The 17,185-nt window shown below is 44.2% G+C and overlaps 1 protein-coding gene across 1 annotated transcript; it reads right to left on the minus strand.

Moving 5' to 3' along the window:
• Window positions 1-8,896: 8,896 nt before the first annotated feature.
• Window positions 8,897-14,716, minus strand: LOC132649591 (uncharacterized). The gene is made up of 3 exons (XM_060373673.1): window positions 14,665-14,716; window positions 10,997-11,190; window positions 8,897-9,499 (listed from the first exon to the last, which is right to left on the minus strand). The coding sequence occupies exons 1-3, from the start codon at window positions 14,714-14,716 to the stop codon at window positions 9,086-9,088; spliced, it is 660 nt and encodes a 219-aa protein (XP_060229656.1). The 3' UTR covers window positions 8,897-9,085.
• Window positions 14,717-17,185: the final 2,469 nt, after the last annotated feature.

Here is a 17,185-nt window from a genome sequence, read left to right on the forward strand (position 1 = left end):
AATAAATATCAAGCTGCAGATAGAAACAGCAAAATGTCACCAAATCAGGTGCTCAAAACATCCCATAGAGATGACTGAAATAGCCCAGTTTGAGAGAGCAAATCACAGGTAATATAGTAAAGTCAGGGACACATAAACACCCGGAAGAAACACTGGGGAAGGCATAACCAGTTGTAGTTCCCAGTACAGAGACATAGATGGAGCAGTGTCCACTTGGGTGAGGCTTTCAAGTCAGAAAAAAAACAAAACAAAACAAAACAATAAAATGACAATAGAAAAGGGATGTCATCACTCAGGCACTTTCAATTGCCTGGCAGAAACTGATGGCTGGTGCTGGAGTTCCCCGCTGAGGAGAGAATCGGGGCTGAGGGACCTCTCTGTCCTTTTGAAGAATGAAGGAAGCTTCATTCTTCTCTTACCCACTGTAGGCATCTTTCTATTATGGGATAAAGACTAACCTCAGTTGGAAATAATTTATCTTTTAGCTGTTCTTGAGGACACAATGCTTTCACTCCTGGGCTGTTTTATTTTTCTTCCTTCTCCATGCTGTAGAGTCTGGAGAACAGCCTATCCACACAAAACATCTTGAGAATACTAGAAATAAACTTGATGAAGTCAGGTACAAGAGAGCCTTCCATGCTCTCTGAGCCCACTTTCAGCAAACTTCAACAGCACATCACAGTTTAGCCATAAAATGTACAGTGTTCCCCCACCACAATTCCCTCCCAGCTAAATTGATGATGTTGAGACGGAATCGCAGAAATGGGTGAGGTTTAGTATTTAAGGGATGCCACATTGAGCCTCTGTAACTGTGTGCCACAACCCAATTCCAGGAGAAATTTGTCACTTAACTAAGGATCTTGTGGCTGCCATCTTGAAATGCAAAAGGACATCATCCAGTGGCTGCCATCTTGAAATGCAAAAGGACATCATCCACATTCACTTTCCATTGCTACCTGAGTGTCCAGCCACCCCTCCCAACCAGGTGTATTCAATTCTGCAGAACTGCATGTGACCTTGGATTCACAAGCTGGGGTATCTAGGGCGGGAAAGAGTATGGGAGGAGCGCTCCATTTGTGTGGCTATGGTAAAGCTTTCCAGTACAGCTGTTTTGGGTTCACTAATGTCCCTGTAAAGGACCCCTCATCCATGATCTGTAAGTAAGCCCAGTAATCTCAGTAATTCATGGGGGAACTTCAGCGAGATCAAACTTTGTTTGTTGTTGGGATCTTAAAAGAAGAGTAGATGTTGCCTGGTTCCCTTCTCCCCAAAGCAGGAAATTCTCACAGCAGCCCACTTTAAGGTTGTGGTGGAAACATGGAGTCATCTTTATAAATCGTAATACCTTTCTTACAGGCTGACTGAAAATTAAATAAGTTACTTGGAAGGTGCTTAGAACTGAGCCTAGAAAGTGCTGTGTAGGTGCTTGTGGAATGGATGCATGAAGGAATGAATGAAATTCTCATCATACTTGGATGATTCATAGCATAAATGATTTATCTGTATCCTAACATTTACTCATTTGTTAATTTATTCATTAGTATCACGTGTACCAGCCTGGCCTAGAAATCACTATGGAGCCAAGGATGACCTTGAACTCCTAGGAGATCTCCCTGCTTCTACCTCTAGAGCATTAGGATGGTAGGTGTGGACCATCATGCCCTGCTTGTGTAGCACTGGGAATTGAACCCATGGCTTTGTGTGTGTCAGTCAAGCACCCTACCAATGGAGCTACATCCCCAGTCCCCTGCATTGTGCTACCCATTGACAAGTTGGCAGGTAGAACCTGTAGAAAATCTATAGGAGTGCTTTTCTTCCATTGTCACTTGCCAGAAGCAATGGTACTGATATTTAGAGCATCCTGATCATGTCAATGAGTCCTGAGAAGGTGACTATGGTTCCGTTAAGACCAATTTAAATCAATATATCTCCCATTAACCCCGAGTGGTGCCGTCACCCAGCCCCTGCTGCCCTTGCCCTGACAACGCTAGAAACAGACGTTCTAGGTGTGGAGAAGTGAGTGCGGGCTGTTTTCAACACTTCCTGGTGAGTTTTGATCTCCATATTTCCACCACAGCCCCCTTCTGGTACTCAGGATAGAGGTAATAAATGGAGGACCATAAGCCTTCGGGATGTTCCAGGTTCAAAGTGCTTCCATCTGTGCAACGGGCAGCATGAAATAGTGGGTTTGGATCTTGCCTTTACTACTCACTGGCTACTTTGTGTTGGAAACTTCCAACTCCCAGATGCAAAATCCTCATTTAGTTAAAAAAAAAAAAAAAAAAAAAAAGCTTTTAGCTGCTGTTGGCATTATGATCAAAATAAATAAGGGACCTGGTGGTGCCTGGTACATGAAATGCACACACAGAAAAATGGATGTCATTACCACACATTATTCCTAGAGATGGCACATAAAATACAGAACATTGGTTAAATTTCAAATTTCAAATAAACAGCAGATGTTTTGGTGTTATCAGCTCCCAGATCTTACACAAAGCATAACCTATGTTAAGATGTGACTTTTGCTTGCTATCTGCTGCAGCTCTGGTCCTTTGACTGGACCCTTAATGGAGCCCCTGGACATATACATGATGGAACCGGTGCTCTCCAAGGATGGCACACTCCAACCTCACGCACACCACGCCATAAAGCCTACAGCTGTGCTGTGTTCTGTTGTTAGCTAAGGACTCCACAACCCACCCAAAAGAACATTCTTTAGTCTCAGTACTCTCCTCTCTTTGCTGTCAGCCACCCCAGCCCCATAGTGCTGCCCATAGCTACCTAAGCACAAACGGAGGCTGACGTGGACAAGAAGAGGGAGCATGGGGTTTCTGTAGCCACTAAAATCCTCTTCAGCTGAAACATGAAAACTGCCTATAAAATTGACATGCAGACCAAGGCAGGGTGAATCCAAACAAAGGCATATGATATTGGCGGAGAAGGTATTATCTTTTCGGGTGATAGCTTGCCTCCTGTGGATACGAAGTAGGAGGACAAGAAGAACTTTACATAGGACATTTAGACTCTCAAAGTAAAAAAAAATAGAACATTCTCTTGTTTTCTTTTTTTTTTTTTTAGTTTTTTATTGATTTTTTGTGTGTGTGTGAATTTCATATCAGGCATCCCAATACCACTCATCTGCCCAGCCCTTCATATCTGTCCTCTACCCTTGCAACAGCACCCCCCCCACACACACACAGAAAACAAAAAATAAAAATCTTCTTGCTGTGGAAACGGCAGTGTATCACACTGTATACACACCCTTGTGCCCAAACAGCTTTACTTGCAAACGATCGTTGTAATGGAATCATTTGTCTGGTTAAGGCCTCTGGCTTCTGCTACACTATCAATACTTGATCCTCACTGGGACTCCTGATGTTGTCCTGTGTCCTGGAGAGACCCTGAGGCTTTGGATCTGCCCGGCCCCTTCATGTGTTCCAGCCGTTCCTAGCTGAGGTAGATGTTAGGCTGGGCCACCTCAGAGCCCTGGATCTGGGCCTGGGTGCAAGCTGAGTTGGTCAGCCCACGAGCTCTCCTGCATCCAGACCAGGAGGGCCAGCTCTCCCACTCTGCCCTGATGAGGACCAGCTCTCCTGCTCTCACACCCTCGGGGCAACCAAAGCCAGCTCTACCCTGCAGCCCAGGCATGGTGCAAGGCCGCCTCTCCCCAGTGCTGCAGCCAGCAAGGGGCAGGACCAGCTCTCCCAAATGTCACGGGCTGTGAGGAGATGGGCGGCCAGCCCAGCACAGTGCTAAGACATCAACATGGCCCTTTGTGGCAGCCCAGGCCCAGATGTCGCCATGGCCTCAGGTGGCTGCACAGGCTCCTCATATCCATTTGTTCCTCACCACCATGGTATCTACATTCCCACCTCTCTCTGTAATGCACTAACCACTTGGCTTCACTTTCTCTCCAATCTGTCTATGACATAGTCGTGCCTAAGTGGGGCAGGCGCTTGGATATCTCTCTCCTGGTCGCCCCGGGGCTGTGCTAAATTTATGTTCTAAATTGACCATCTCTGGAAAACAAAGAATCTTGAAACAATTAAGTCTCGGGGCACTAAATGTAGAAATAATAAGAGAAAAATGTGAAATTAATTAGGACAAGCAATTTTTCAAAGCACCTTTTCAATTAGAAATGGGGTCTTCACAGAAGCATTCACTTTTCACCTATCACCATCATTGTTGGAAGACCATTCGATCTGGGAAGAGCTGCAGCAGGCGTTTCTTCCATTTCCTCTTGAGGAGAAGGCTCACCTCCCTCAATCTTGTAGAGACCCATCCTTCCTTAGCCAGAATCCTCCATTCAGCTTGATCAGAAACCTCAAAAGCTCGTACAAAGACATCTTCAGCAACTGGTCTGTGATCTCTTTCTGGAAGCACTCTGACGGTCACTGGGAGAAAATCTTCAGATGGAATGTACCCGGAGGGTCTTCTCCCTCTCCCTCTGCAGTGACATAGGCAGCTCTCCTTCAGAAGGGCAGCGCCCTGCTGACCTGGCCATTGTCCCAACCCCTCTCACCTCTACTGTATTATTTCCTTCACGGCCAAACACTTCAATTCTTTCATCTTCTTATGAAATGCTGCTTCTATCGCCTCCACACCTTCCCGGTCCTTTCCTCTGCCATCCTGGTGCATGGCCCGCCACCCACTCTCTTGTTTTCTGTATGGCAGCTATGTGCCCGCCCCTAGTACCTCTACACAGATTTTAGCTCTCTTGCTCGTCAAAGCTTCCTAGCATGCTCATCAATGAGAAGAGAAGAGACAATGCTTAGTCCAATCTTTGCTAGCTAACAAACCATCAGAGCTGAGGGTCAGATGGTCTGCGAGATTTCACTAACCTGGGGGGGTTATAAAAACCATCAAAATTTCACTTTTAAAATCCAGAACTGAGTCTGAGTTACCTCCTTGTGGGACAAGTCAACATAAAATAACCAGCCACAGATACACAATTCAAAAAAAGATAAGCACTTAGGGTCCCTGTGGGGGCCAAACCCCAGCTGATTTTACAGGGACTGCTGTCTTGTGTCCTTTTGCAGCTTCTTCAGAACTGGATGGGCTGGGGGTACGGTTCACCTGAGAGGGTGCTGGCCTAGCATGCATGCGCACTGCGTAAGCCAGGAATGGTGGCCCACACGTGTCATCCCAGCCCTTGGGAAGTACAGGTGCTGAGTTTTAGATCACCCGCAGCTACATAGTGTGTTCTAGACCTTCATGAGACTTAGTAGAAGCAGCATATTAAAAAAAAAAAAAATCCCTGAAATTTCTTATTTCTGTGCTGTCTTCAAAACCATCTTTTTATGTTATAAATGTACTCAGGGGCAAAAAAATGAACATATTGTTTACAGTCCTGTATGTGGCTAACAAAGGCTCCCTCCCATAAAAGACCGTAAGCCCAGGGCCTGTAGAGTACTGCTTGCTGTGCAGAAGCCTACCCCTTCCTCCTTTCCCGTGATGATGCCGACTCTTCTACAGTTCCCGTGGCTTCTTTTTCCTAGGCAACATGGCACCTTCCTGCAGTGGTGAGCTTCCCTGGGATGGGGTGTTCCTCTGCACGTGTGTCCTTTCTGCCTGTTTCAGCTTTTCTTCGTAATTTACACGGCTTGGTGGGAGTGCCGAATACAGTTTCCAGTCCTCATGGAAACCATTTCCGTGTCTCTGCTGGTCTGATTGGCTACCTCCCTGAAAAGAAGCCTCTGTATGGTATAGAAATGTTCACAGCAACTCAAAGGCTGCTAGGCCACTGTGGCCACAGAAGCCCCGCTTGCACACAATGCCTGCATCCCAGCGGTTTGTATAGACTGAAAATATCGCCACAGCATCTCTGTTGTTTACCCACCAGTAGATCGGCAGAGTGCGTGACTCAGGAAGCAAATTTTCCTTAAGGCGACAGTTCTCAAAGCGTAAACACTGGGTCACCTGCACCCTCGTTCCCCTGGATTCTAACACGAAAAGCAATCTCCTCAGCCCCACTGCAGAGTGACAGCTCACCAGGAATTTGTAATTTAAAAAGGAGTTTTCAAATCTTGTCTTGGAGAATAAATCTTTCTGAAACAAAACATTCTGAAAGCATCATAGATGTGCATACAACAGAGGTCCCATGCAACCATAACCTCCCCCTCTGGGTAATACCCTGCAGACTTATAGACCTGTCATAACCTGAATATCCACAGCATCATTTTACCCCATGAGATCTTGCACACTGCTCTTCCACAAACTCCCTTGTCCTCTGCCCTCTCCATTCTAAAACTCCAAATATCACCGTGCAAATCTCTGTAGTTTCGTCACTTCAGGAGAAGCATGTACATGGAGACACAGGCTGTGCAAAGCTTTTGAGATTGACCTTTCCCCTCAGCAGACTCTGCCCGAGGCCCTCGCAGATTACATGCAGCGTTTTTTTCCATTTCCATCGGTAAGCCGTGTAGAGAGACCGCATCTCAATGTGATTGCAATCGAACCTCTTCACTTAATTCTGCAATGGATGAGCATAGTAACCACTTCACTTCACGACATTCCGTCACCCAGGACCAAGGTAGAGACCAGACCAGGGAACCACATAGCACCTCATTCCAGAAAGAGCACCGGGGAGTTTGGGGTTGGAAAGACACGTCAAGAAGGAAGGACACATCAATTGCCCTATGGTGGGATTAATACCCACGGGTGTTGATGATATCAGACCCTGCAGCCTGAACTCCATTTGATCTATGTTCGAGGACGATGACAAGAATGTATAAAAAAGGCAATATAAGTTATTCAAGCATAAATTTATTTTAAGTGCAATTTAAACACATGCACACATATACAGTGTATTGAAATTACGAACTATATCCTGTGGATTTTTTTTTCTATTAGCATTCAAGGCCTCCTTGTTGGGAATTGGTAAAATCATTTCTCAGATACGATTAGAGGCATTCTCTGTTTTTCTAGGTCTACCCTTGGTTTTTCTTGGTCCAGCGCCTGCGTTGTACTCTGCTCTGCTATTCCAGACTGGTCTCCATGGGAACCGTCATCTCCCCATTCTGCTCTTCTTGTTCAAAGTCTAGAGCTTACACGCTGAGGTCAGCGGATCTTTGCATCACCTGGGTTTCTCTGCTCGCTCTCATTCCTTAATCACACAGTAGTAACATAGCGTGAATCCCGAACTCCAAAAAATGTCTGTTCCCAGAGAAAAATGTACAGTTCTCACAGGCCCTGGGCTGAGCCTCCTGCGGTTGCATGCCACTGTCACCACAAGGGGCTGCGTGCTCATTTTGGTAGGTGACAAGATCTGAGTTGGAGTAAAATCCTTTTTTTATCCCAAAGCCTTTGCATTTCATATTTCCTGTTCTCAAATACTGTCAAAGTCAGCTGAGGTTTTCCCGACTGTGGTATATAGGGTACACTACTCCAATCTGCGCACCCCTCCCTGTCAGCAGGCAGGGGAATGACAGCTCAGATCCCTTCTTTTATATATATTTTTTATTTGATTTTTATTACAGTTTATTCACTTTGTATCCCAGCTATAGCCCTTTCCCCATCCCCTCCCAATCCCACTCTCCCTCCCTCTTCCTCTCCTATGCCCCTCCCCCAGTTCAATAATAGGGGAGGTCCTCCTCCCTTTCCTTCTGATCCTAGTCTATCAGGTCTCAATAGGAATGGCTTCACTGTCTTCCTCTGTGGACTGGTAAGGCTGCTCCCCTCCCCCATCAGGTGGAGGTGATCAAAGAGCCAGCCCATGAGTTCATGTCAGAGACAGTCCCTGTTCCCATTACTGGAGAACCCTCTTGGACACTGAGCTGCCATGTGCTACACTTGTGCAGGGGTTCTAGGTTATCTCCATGCATAGTCCTTGTTTGGAGTATTGGAATCACAAAAGATCCCTGTGCCCAGATTTTTGGTTCTGTTGCTTTCCTTGTAGAGCTCCTGTCCCCTCCATGTCTTTCTATCTCCCCCTTCTTTCATAAGATTCCATGCACTCTGCCCAGAGTTTTGCTATGAGTCTCAGCATATGGTTTGATACCCTGCTGGGTTGACTCTTTCAGAGGTCCTCTGTGGTAGGCTCCTGTTTTCACCCTCTTCTGATGCCTATCCTCTTTGCTTTTCTGAATGAAGATTGAGCATCTTACCCAGGGTCCTTCTCCCTGATTAGCTTCCTTAGGTGTACAGATTTTAGTATGATTATCCTATGTTATATGTTTATATCCGTTTATAAGTGAGTATATACTATGTGTGTCTTTCTGCTTCTGGGATACCTCACTCAGAATGATCTTTTCTAGATCCCACTATTTGCCTGAAAATTTCATGATTTCCTTGTTTTTAATTGCTGAGTAGTATTCCATTGTGTAAATGTACCACAATTTCTGTATCCATTCCTCAGTTGAGGGACATCTTGGTTGTTTCCAGCTTCTGGCTATTACAAATAAAGCTGCTATGAACATGGTTGAGAAAATGTCCTTGTTGTATACTTGAGCATCTTTTGGATATATGCCTAGGAGTGTTATAGCTGGATCTTGAGGTAGCGCTATTCCTAATTGTCTAATTGTCCTAATTCCTAATATGTCCTAATTGCCAGATTTCCAAAGTGCTTGTGCAAATTTACATTCCCACTAGAAATACAGGAGGGTTCCCCTCTCTCCACATCCTCTCCAGCATGTGTTGTCACTTGAATTTTTTATCTTAGCCATTCTGATGGGTGTAAGGTGAAATCTCAGGGTCGTTTTGATTTGCATTTCCTTGATGACTAAGGATGTTGAGCATTTCTTTAAGTGTTTCTCTGCCATTTGATATTCCTCTATTGAGAATTCTCTGTTTAGCTCTGTCCCCCATTTTTTAATTGGGTTACTTGATTTGTTGCTTTTTAACTTCTTAAGTTTTTTATATATTCTGGATATTAGCCCTCTGTCAGATATAGGGTTGGTGAAGATCCTTTCCCAATATGCAAATAGATCCATACTTATCACCCTGCACAAAACTAAAATACAAGTGGATCAAAGACCTCCATATAAAAATGGATACGCTAAACCTGTTAGAAGAACAAGTGGGGAAGAGTCTTGAACTCATTGGCATAGGAGACAACTTCCTGAACAGAACACCAACAGCACAGGCTCTAAGAGCAACAATCGATAAATGGGACCTCATGAAACTGAAAAGCTTCTGTAAAGCAAAGGACACTGTCTTCAGAACAAAGTGTCAGCTCCCTTCTTGAAGGGCGCAGTTCTCCACAGGGCACCCAGATGATGACAGTGGCGGAGGAAGTGGAAACCCAGAAGCTCCTGGAAAGTGTCTTTGCTGAGTGTGGAATGAGCCTTGGCAGAACAGCGCGGGAAGGAGGCGCTGTGGGGCCTGCACTGTGTGTAGAGGCAGGGGCATTCATTTGTGGTACAGCGCTGCTGTGGCTCCCCTTTGGTGCATGGAGGAGAAGGAAGAAAGCCAACCCAGGGCCAGCTGCAGCAGGAGAGGAGCAGGGACACTGAGGTGGGCCCTTCTGCTCTTCCTTGGGTATACTGAGTGCCCACCCAGGCTGGAACAAAGATAATACGGGTCAAAAGAACTAGAATTTCAATCTAAAAATTAAGCCGTTGCTGAGATCAGATGATGGAAACCACAGAACGAGTAGAAATCTGGGCCATTACCTGCTGCTTTGTAGGTACTGACAGATTTATAACGATGTCTTCTAAGGCACAAGCTGAAGTTAAAACTGTTCTTGAACTTTTTTTTTTCTTTCAAATTCAATTTTCAAAGAATAAGGTGCTGCAGTTTCTTAAAATCACTCTAGAAAATTACTCTTTCTCAGAAAAGAAATCTGTTCCTTTAGGAAAACATTCTATAATGAAAGGCAATAAAGCTCTATAATTGCATGAAATGAGAATTTTCTCCCCCATTTGGGCAGAGAACCAGATGAAGAAAGGTGTCTGTCTGTGCAGCCAGTCTTTGCTCCTCCAGCCAAATGAAACCACCAGAGCTGTTCCCGGTTTTTCTTCCTTGCTTTTGACCAGATTATTTCAGCTTGGGTACTACACAGGACTGATTTGTCAATACAGATACATGATTTACTAAACAGCCCTTTAGTATCCCTGTGGTTTGAGTTTTGTTGTTGGGTGGCAGCTGTGTAGCCCAGGCTATCCCCCAACTCCCAATCACCTTGTCTCTGCCTCCCTAGCTCTGAGCTGACAGGCATGACCCACCACAGTGTTTGATCTGTGGTGTAATTTTTTTCTTTAATTAGTCCAGGCTGGCCTCTAACTCAGAGAACCACCTGCCTCTACCACCTGAGTGCTGTAATCAAAGGCACGTGCCGCCATGCCTAATGTATCTGTGATTTTTAAAGTGGGCCTAGCTGAGGAAATCCCAGGATCCCTCTTTACGAGGACAGATAGGAAGTGTGACATCAGGCCCACAAGGCTCATCAATTTATTAAATAGGCATGTACTTGTACCTAAAATTGGGCTGGCCAGCACATCTGGTAGCCATTTCTCGCCTTTCATCTTTTGATTGAAATGCCAATAATACGTCTTGCAGAAACATTTCTAAAGACAAGAAATGCTTGCAAAGTTTTCCCCTCAATCACACCTCAAGCAGAAGCTCTCTTTAGTAATCGCTCTACAGTTTCAAATTAATCTGATTATGCTTCTTCCTTTACTTGAATAATCACTTGTACCTATATTTCCAACCTCTTTAATACTATATTTAAAAATACATTTTACATTATGACTTTGCTCGCTTTATTCAATTAGGCATATTAGGTATGTCTAAAAATACTTATAAGATGTACCTCCTTACTTTACTTAACCCTTTAGTAGTCCATGATCTCAAACTCCATAATTAAAAAGAGTCAATGACTTATCAAGAAATCTTCCTTTCCTCTAGTAAAATTGCCATAATACGTACTCTTTAATGTATACATTTGTTTATAAGTACATGCTTAAACTATAATTGCTTTGTTAAGGACACATTTATCTTTTAATTTTGTATTACCCTTTACGACTTATCGCTTTAATTAATCACATTTGCTACTTACAGTTTTAGTATCAGACAAGGTAATTCGTAACCACACCAACAGCGCATTTAAGTTTCTCACACCCAGGCCAGTACTTGCTGGTGTAGGAGGGGAATCATCCCAGAGTGTCCAGTCAGGACCCTGCAGTTCAAGGAAGAAGACACAGATTAATAAGAGTGAGGGAGGGTGTGTGTGGGAGCCATCAGCCAGGAGTACTTAGAGAGGCTTGCGGAGCACCTCGGCAAAAGAACAGGGGATGTTTTGAGAATGGCGTGACAAAAGAAAAGGGCTGAGTTTCTAGGGCTAAAGTTGGGGCAAGACAACTATTCAGGGCAAGGCAAGGGCAGATAGCAGCTGGTTAGAAACTGTTACCACAGAGACTCCTCTGGTGCCGAAGAAAGGTCTTGGGCTGTCTCCAGGGATTATTTTTTGTCCTTCCTGGTAGAACACAGGAGAGAACCTTGCTAAGTTTATGTCCAGCCCTTAGGCAAATAAGTGGAGGACAGACAATGTGCTTAAACGTGCCTTTCCTCAATTCCACTGAGGTCAAAATAATCTTGATGCCAAAGTGGCATATTTGAGGTGCCATCTTATGATACCTGCTCCTACCATTCAAAGTTTAGTTTTTTAAGTATAATACTAGTTGAAGATGATAATGCATTTCCACTTTCATTTCCCAGTTGACTGAGAAGATTCACTGGCCTTGCTGGGAATCAGAATATGGTACCCCAAGGATAGATCCCTATTTACTTACCCTAACGTAGCTCACAGAAGCTAGGACTCCTCTCTCCCAGAAGCAGGGAATAGAAATCAGAAGTCTCCTTCCCTGAACAAAGCCATAAACCAGGTCACTAGCAGATCACTAGCAGGTCACGTTCCAGGATCTTCCCTTCTCTCCTGAGAAATATTCAGGGGACTGAGCGTTGGGACAAGGGACATCCTAGAGACACAGGAGAAAACCTGACTGAACAGGCCTGCATTCCTTTGTTTTGGGCCACTAGATCATACCCTTTTTTTAATCTAGTAATGTTTCTCCAAACTCCCTCTTATTTCATCAGTCTTCACAGAAATATACATTTCCCCCTGAGTCTTTGGGTCATCATTTTTTTCAAAACTTCCATGTCACTAAGGTTTTGCTTAGGTAAATCTGTTATGTCTCTCTAGTGTTATGGGGACATAAACTCTGGAAAATTTGACGAACAAGAAAAGGACACTACTTTTTCTCCCCTTGCAAATATTTTCTCTTTTCTGTGGCCTGCTTGATGATGTCCTTAGCAGCTCATTTTTCACATGTGTAATTTGCACATGGAACAGATGCTCTTTGAAATCCAATCCTTTGTTATACACACTACAGACATCCTGTCTGTTTCCTTGTTTGTCTCCTGATTTTTTTAAAGAAAATATTTTCTTTTGTCATATTGAACCTTTTAATTTATGGGTAAAAAAAAAATCTGTCTGGAATCATATATGACATCATTTTTTCCTGCTGAATAACTTTAGCCCTTTTAATCGCCACTCCAAAGATGCTAAACTCTGTAGATTTTACGAGTGTAGTTTCCGACAAGATTCTTCGTGACCAGTGTTTAACCACCTTTCCCAGAATCGTTTTCTGTGTACTTCTGCACACTGTGTTCCATCCATTAAATCTCCCTGGGTTGCTTAGGGATGGTGGAGGTGTTCGTTATTGTTCTTGGTCTGGGTTTTTATTTTGTTTTGGTTTTGCAGTTTTGATTTGTCCTGCCAAAGGGAACACTAATCTGAGGATTACTAGTGAGGTCACCTTCACTTTTCAGACGGTCTAGAGAGAAGGAAGCGCAGACGTCAGGGACAGCAAACTCACAACACAAGAGCTCTGGTGACCGTTGCGTCCTGAACACATACCTACAGCTATTTGTTAAAATAGCACAGCTCAGGCTCGGGGCAGACTGGGTAAAGTGCTTGCTATGAAAGCCTGAGGACTGAGCCTGAGCCTCAGAAACCACATTAAAAAACACCAGGTACTTTCTTCTTTTTCGGATGTCCATCCTCTTTGCCTTTTAGGATGGCTATTGAACATTTTAGTTAGGGTCCTCTCTTTTGCTTAGTATGTTTAGATGTACAGATTTTAGTGGGTTTATTCTATGTTGTATGTTTATATGAGTGAGTATATACCGTGTGTGTCTTTTTGCTTCTGGGACAACTCACTCAGGATGATCCTTTCCAGGTCCCACCATTTACCTGCAAATTTCATGATTTTCTTATTTTTCATTGCTGAGTAATACTCCATTGTATAGATGTACCACAGTTTCTGCATCCATTCTTCAGCTGAGGGGCATCTGGGTTGTTTCCAGCTTCTGGCTATTACAAATAAAGCTGCTACAAACATAGTTGAGCAAATGTCCTTTTTGTGTTCTTGAGCCTCTTTTGGGTATATGCCTAGGAGTGGTATGGCTGGATCTTGAGGAAGCACTATTCCTAGTTGTCTGAGAAAGCGCCAGATTGATTTCCAGAGTGGTTGTACAAGTTTACATTCCCACCAGCAGTGGAGAAGGGTTCCCCTTTCTCCACAACCTCTCCAGCATGTGTTGTCACTTGAGTTTTTGATCTTGGCCATTCTCATGGGTGTAAGGTGAAATCTCAGGGTTGTTTTGATTTGCATTTCCCTAATGGCTAATGAGGTTGAGCATTTCTTTAAGTGCTTCTCTGCCATTCGATATTCAACAACCTAGGAACCTGCTACAGAGGGCCTCTGAAAGCCAGAAGAAGAAAACAGGAAACAACCTAGGAACCTGCCACAGAGGGCCTCTGAAAGCGTCTGCCATGCAGACTGTGAAAGCAGATACCGAGCCTGATGGCCAACTGACAGGCAGAGTGAATGGAATTTTATGTAAGAAGTGGGAAATAGTAAGAGCTGGAGAGGACAGGAACTCCACAAGGAGAGCAGCAGAACAAGAAAATTTGAACACAGGGAACTTCCCAGAGACTCATACTCCAACCAAGGACTATTCTTGGAGATAACCTAGAACCTTGACAATGCAGCCACTTCTGATGAGATCTGATAGACTAAGATCAGAAAGAAGGAGAGGAGGACCTCCCCTATCAGTGGACTTGGGGAGGGGCATGCATGCAGAAAGGGGGAGGTAGGGTGGGATTGGGAGGGGTGATAGAGGGGCTTATGGGGGAATACAAAATGAATAAAGTGTAATTAATAAAAGTTAAAAAAAAAAACAAAAACACCAGGTGCAGTGGCACGAACTTGAAACCGCAGTATTGGCAGTATTGGGGGGAACAGGTCTCTGGAGATCACTGGCCAGCCAGCCACACCTACTTGGCGAGAGCTGGGCCGATGGGGAACATTGTCTCAAAAAACAGGCCGCCAGCCCCTGAGAAATAGCACCTGAGATTGACCTTTGACCTTCCTATTCATGGTCGTACTCACGTGAACGTGCACACACACGCACACGATCTATTGCAACACCATACACCATGGCCACAGCCTTGAAATACTTCTCTACAAAGCAGCCACATAAACTGTGTTCCTCAGACGCTCTCGCAGCCCTTCTCCCATGCATTTTCGAGAACCACGGTAGTCTCTCAGGAAGTGGAGTAGGCAGGCCTTTCCTGAGCCTGGGCAGGTTGGATGCTCCAGCTGTGCTTCCGCCGGCCTCCACATCTTAGGCTCAACACAAGGCGATGCACTCCAACCTTACTGGCCTTGAGGTTTTCCACTGTGGGAGGCGCAGTTCTGTTAGCTAAGGCCATTAGACCGCAAGGCTAAGGGACCCTCACACACACACACACACACACACACACACACACACACACACGCACATACACCACAGATGATTACAGATACCTAGAGATATAAATACCTGCGTGCATATTTGTGTGTCTATTTCTGTATAGGTCTAGGTATATACATACATTTATGAACATATGGATGTGCATATATTATATGTGGGCATGTATGCATACATATGCATATGTGTGTACATATATTATGCACGTATATACACATGTATATGTGTGTATACATGGTATGCATGTTGCATATATTATATGTGTGTCTACATCATGCATGTATATATACATATGTATGTACGTACTTATGCATGTTGCATATATTATATGTGTATAAACATGTGTATATATGTACATGTGTTTTTGTGTGTACATATATTGCATGTGTATATTATATGCACATATATGTGTACATGTATATACAGACATATGTTTGCGCATATATTATATAAAGGTAAAGAAAGAGAGAGACAGACCCTCAGTTCCCAGCTTTTCCAGTCACTCTACTCCTCAAGCCTCTTGAGCTGGAGGAGATCTTGAACCAGAACTGCTCAGCTAAGCCCCTCCTCAATTTCTGACTTACAAACACCAAGAGTGACAATAATATATATACATATATATTATATATTATATGTGTATATGAACCATTGGTATAAGTCAGTACCTGAGAATGCAGTAAGTTACATCTAGGGTGGCCCATTAGACAGTAACAGCCAGTGGAAAGGGGTCATTTCTCTGTATGTCGCACCATTCCCATAACTCCGCCTTGCTTGAGAAGTTTCCTGCACAGCCCACATTCCAGCCTATTGCAGGAGAAAATCAAGCTTCTGTAAGAAAGACGCAAGGCTGCGGAGATCCGGCTCAGTGATTAAGAGCACTTGCTACTCTTAAGAGTTCATTTTCTCGCATCCATGTCAGCCGGTACACAACCACGTGTAACTCCAGCTCCCGGTATCTGCTGCCCTCTTATGACCTCCAGAGACACCCACACACTCAAGGCATTCATTCACACAGATACACACACATGCACATATATGAAAGAGTACATATATATATATATATATATGACAGCTCTAGGGGAGCCTACACCTCTGGCCTCCTCACGTACTGCACTCTAGTACATAGACTCACACACATAGACATACACATTATTTTTTAAATGATAAAAATAAATCTTTAATGATGGGCATGTTGAGATACACCTTTAATCCCTGCACTCAGTAGCAAAGGCAGGTCTATCTCTGTTAGTTTGAAGCCAGCTTGGTCTACAGAGCAAGTTCCAAGACAGTCTTAGCTACATAGGAAAACCCTGTCCAAGAAGAAAGAGACAGACACACAGAGAAGTTTAAGACTTTCTTCAAACCACCCAACAGCCCTTTCTATTTGACATGGAGCTGTCTTTGCTGCAGAAAGTGACTCATATTCTAGCTTCCATATCATTCCCCTGAAGCAGAGCCCAGGGCACTGTGGAGGAGAGATCTAGAACTGAGGGCTGGGGCAGTGCAAACAAGCTACTTATTGTCTTCTAGTCCTCCTTAGCCCCTCACTCGACCTGACCAGGTGAAACCCTGTGTGGCAAGCACCATGGGGTCACCAGCATGATGTAAGCCCCTCAGAGTGCCATTGACATTTTTGTAAGCGTAGTGACGCTCTCAACTGATCCAATTCTTTCCTTATTCCCACTCCTCCCCTCCTGCCTTGTTTTCCCACACACATATAAGCTACTGCTGAAGGCTTAATATGACAAGCTGTGTTCTCACATCCACTGGGTTAATATTCCCTGTAGTCTTCTCAGCGAATTGACAATAACCCAGCAGGTTAAAGGCAGAACAGTTGGGCCTCACTTCCAAGAAGGTCACTCAGTAAGGGCCTTTGTCCTTCCTTATAAGGGGAACAGAATGCCGCCCGAGGCGGCTCATTGACCTCTCCTCTACTGACAACCTTGCCACTGCTTCTAAGTCAGCCACACATTACAGAAGCCAAGTCAGAAATAAAAGGCACCATAAGCCTTTGCAGCCACTGTTGTCCCACCGTGACCATGGCAAAAGATGTTACACGAATGCAGCTGCTTCGTCGTGGAAACACTGCAGGCTGAAGAGATTCTGGAGGAAGTTGCATAGAGTATAAGACTCAAGAATTTGCCAAGTCATAAGACTCAGAATAAAAACCACAGGCTCCCCCGTGGGGTTTATTTTTCTATATCAGTTTTTCTTTCAAATGCACTTTATTTCAAGACAATAATATGAAAAAACTTGAAAAGTGAAAGGATGCTCTTTTGAATGTGCTCAATGGTGCCTTGATTCAATCACCGGGGAAAAGTCTGGGAGGGAGACTTGAAAATAAAGTAGAATGAGCACAAACTCACAAAACATGAAAGAAACTATAGCGCAGAGTGTGTGTGGTTGCACACTGAATATGGGTGGAGGCATC

The sequence above is a fragment of the Meriones unguiculatus genome, chromosome 20, assembly GCF_030254825.1.
Source record: "Meriones unguiculatus strain TT.TT164.6M chromosome 20, Bangor_MerUng_6.1, whole genome shotgun sequence".
Classification (NCBI taxonomy): domain Eukaryota; kingdom Metazoa; phylum Chordata; class Mammalia; order Rodentia; family Muridae; genus Meriones; species Meriones unguiculatus.

Bases quoted from the DNA above. Each gene is read 5' to 3' on its own strand.
- LOC132649591 (XM_060373673.1), bottom strand. From the start codon at position 14,716: ATGGCCTTAGCTAACAGAACTGCGCCTCCCACAGTGGAAAACCTCAAG. The intron at 11,191-14,664 runs GTAAGGTTGGAG...AGCCTCTCTAAG, and splicing joins AGTGGAAAACCTCAAGGCCA to TACTCCTGGCTGATGGCTCC. The intron at 9,500-10,996 runs GTAAGTAGCAAA...TCTTTGTTCCAG, and splicing joins CCTTGTCTGATACTAAAACT to CCTGGGTGGGCACTCAGTAT.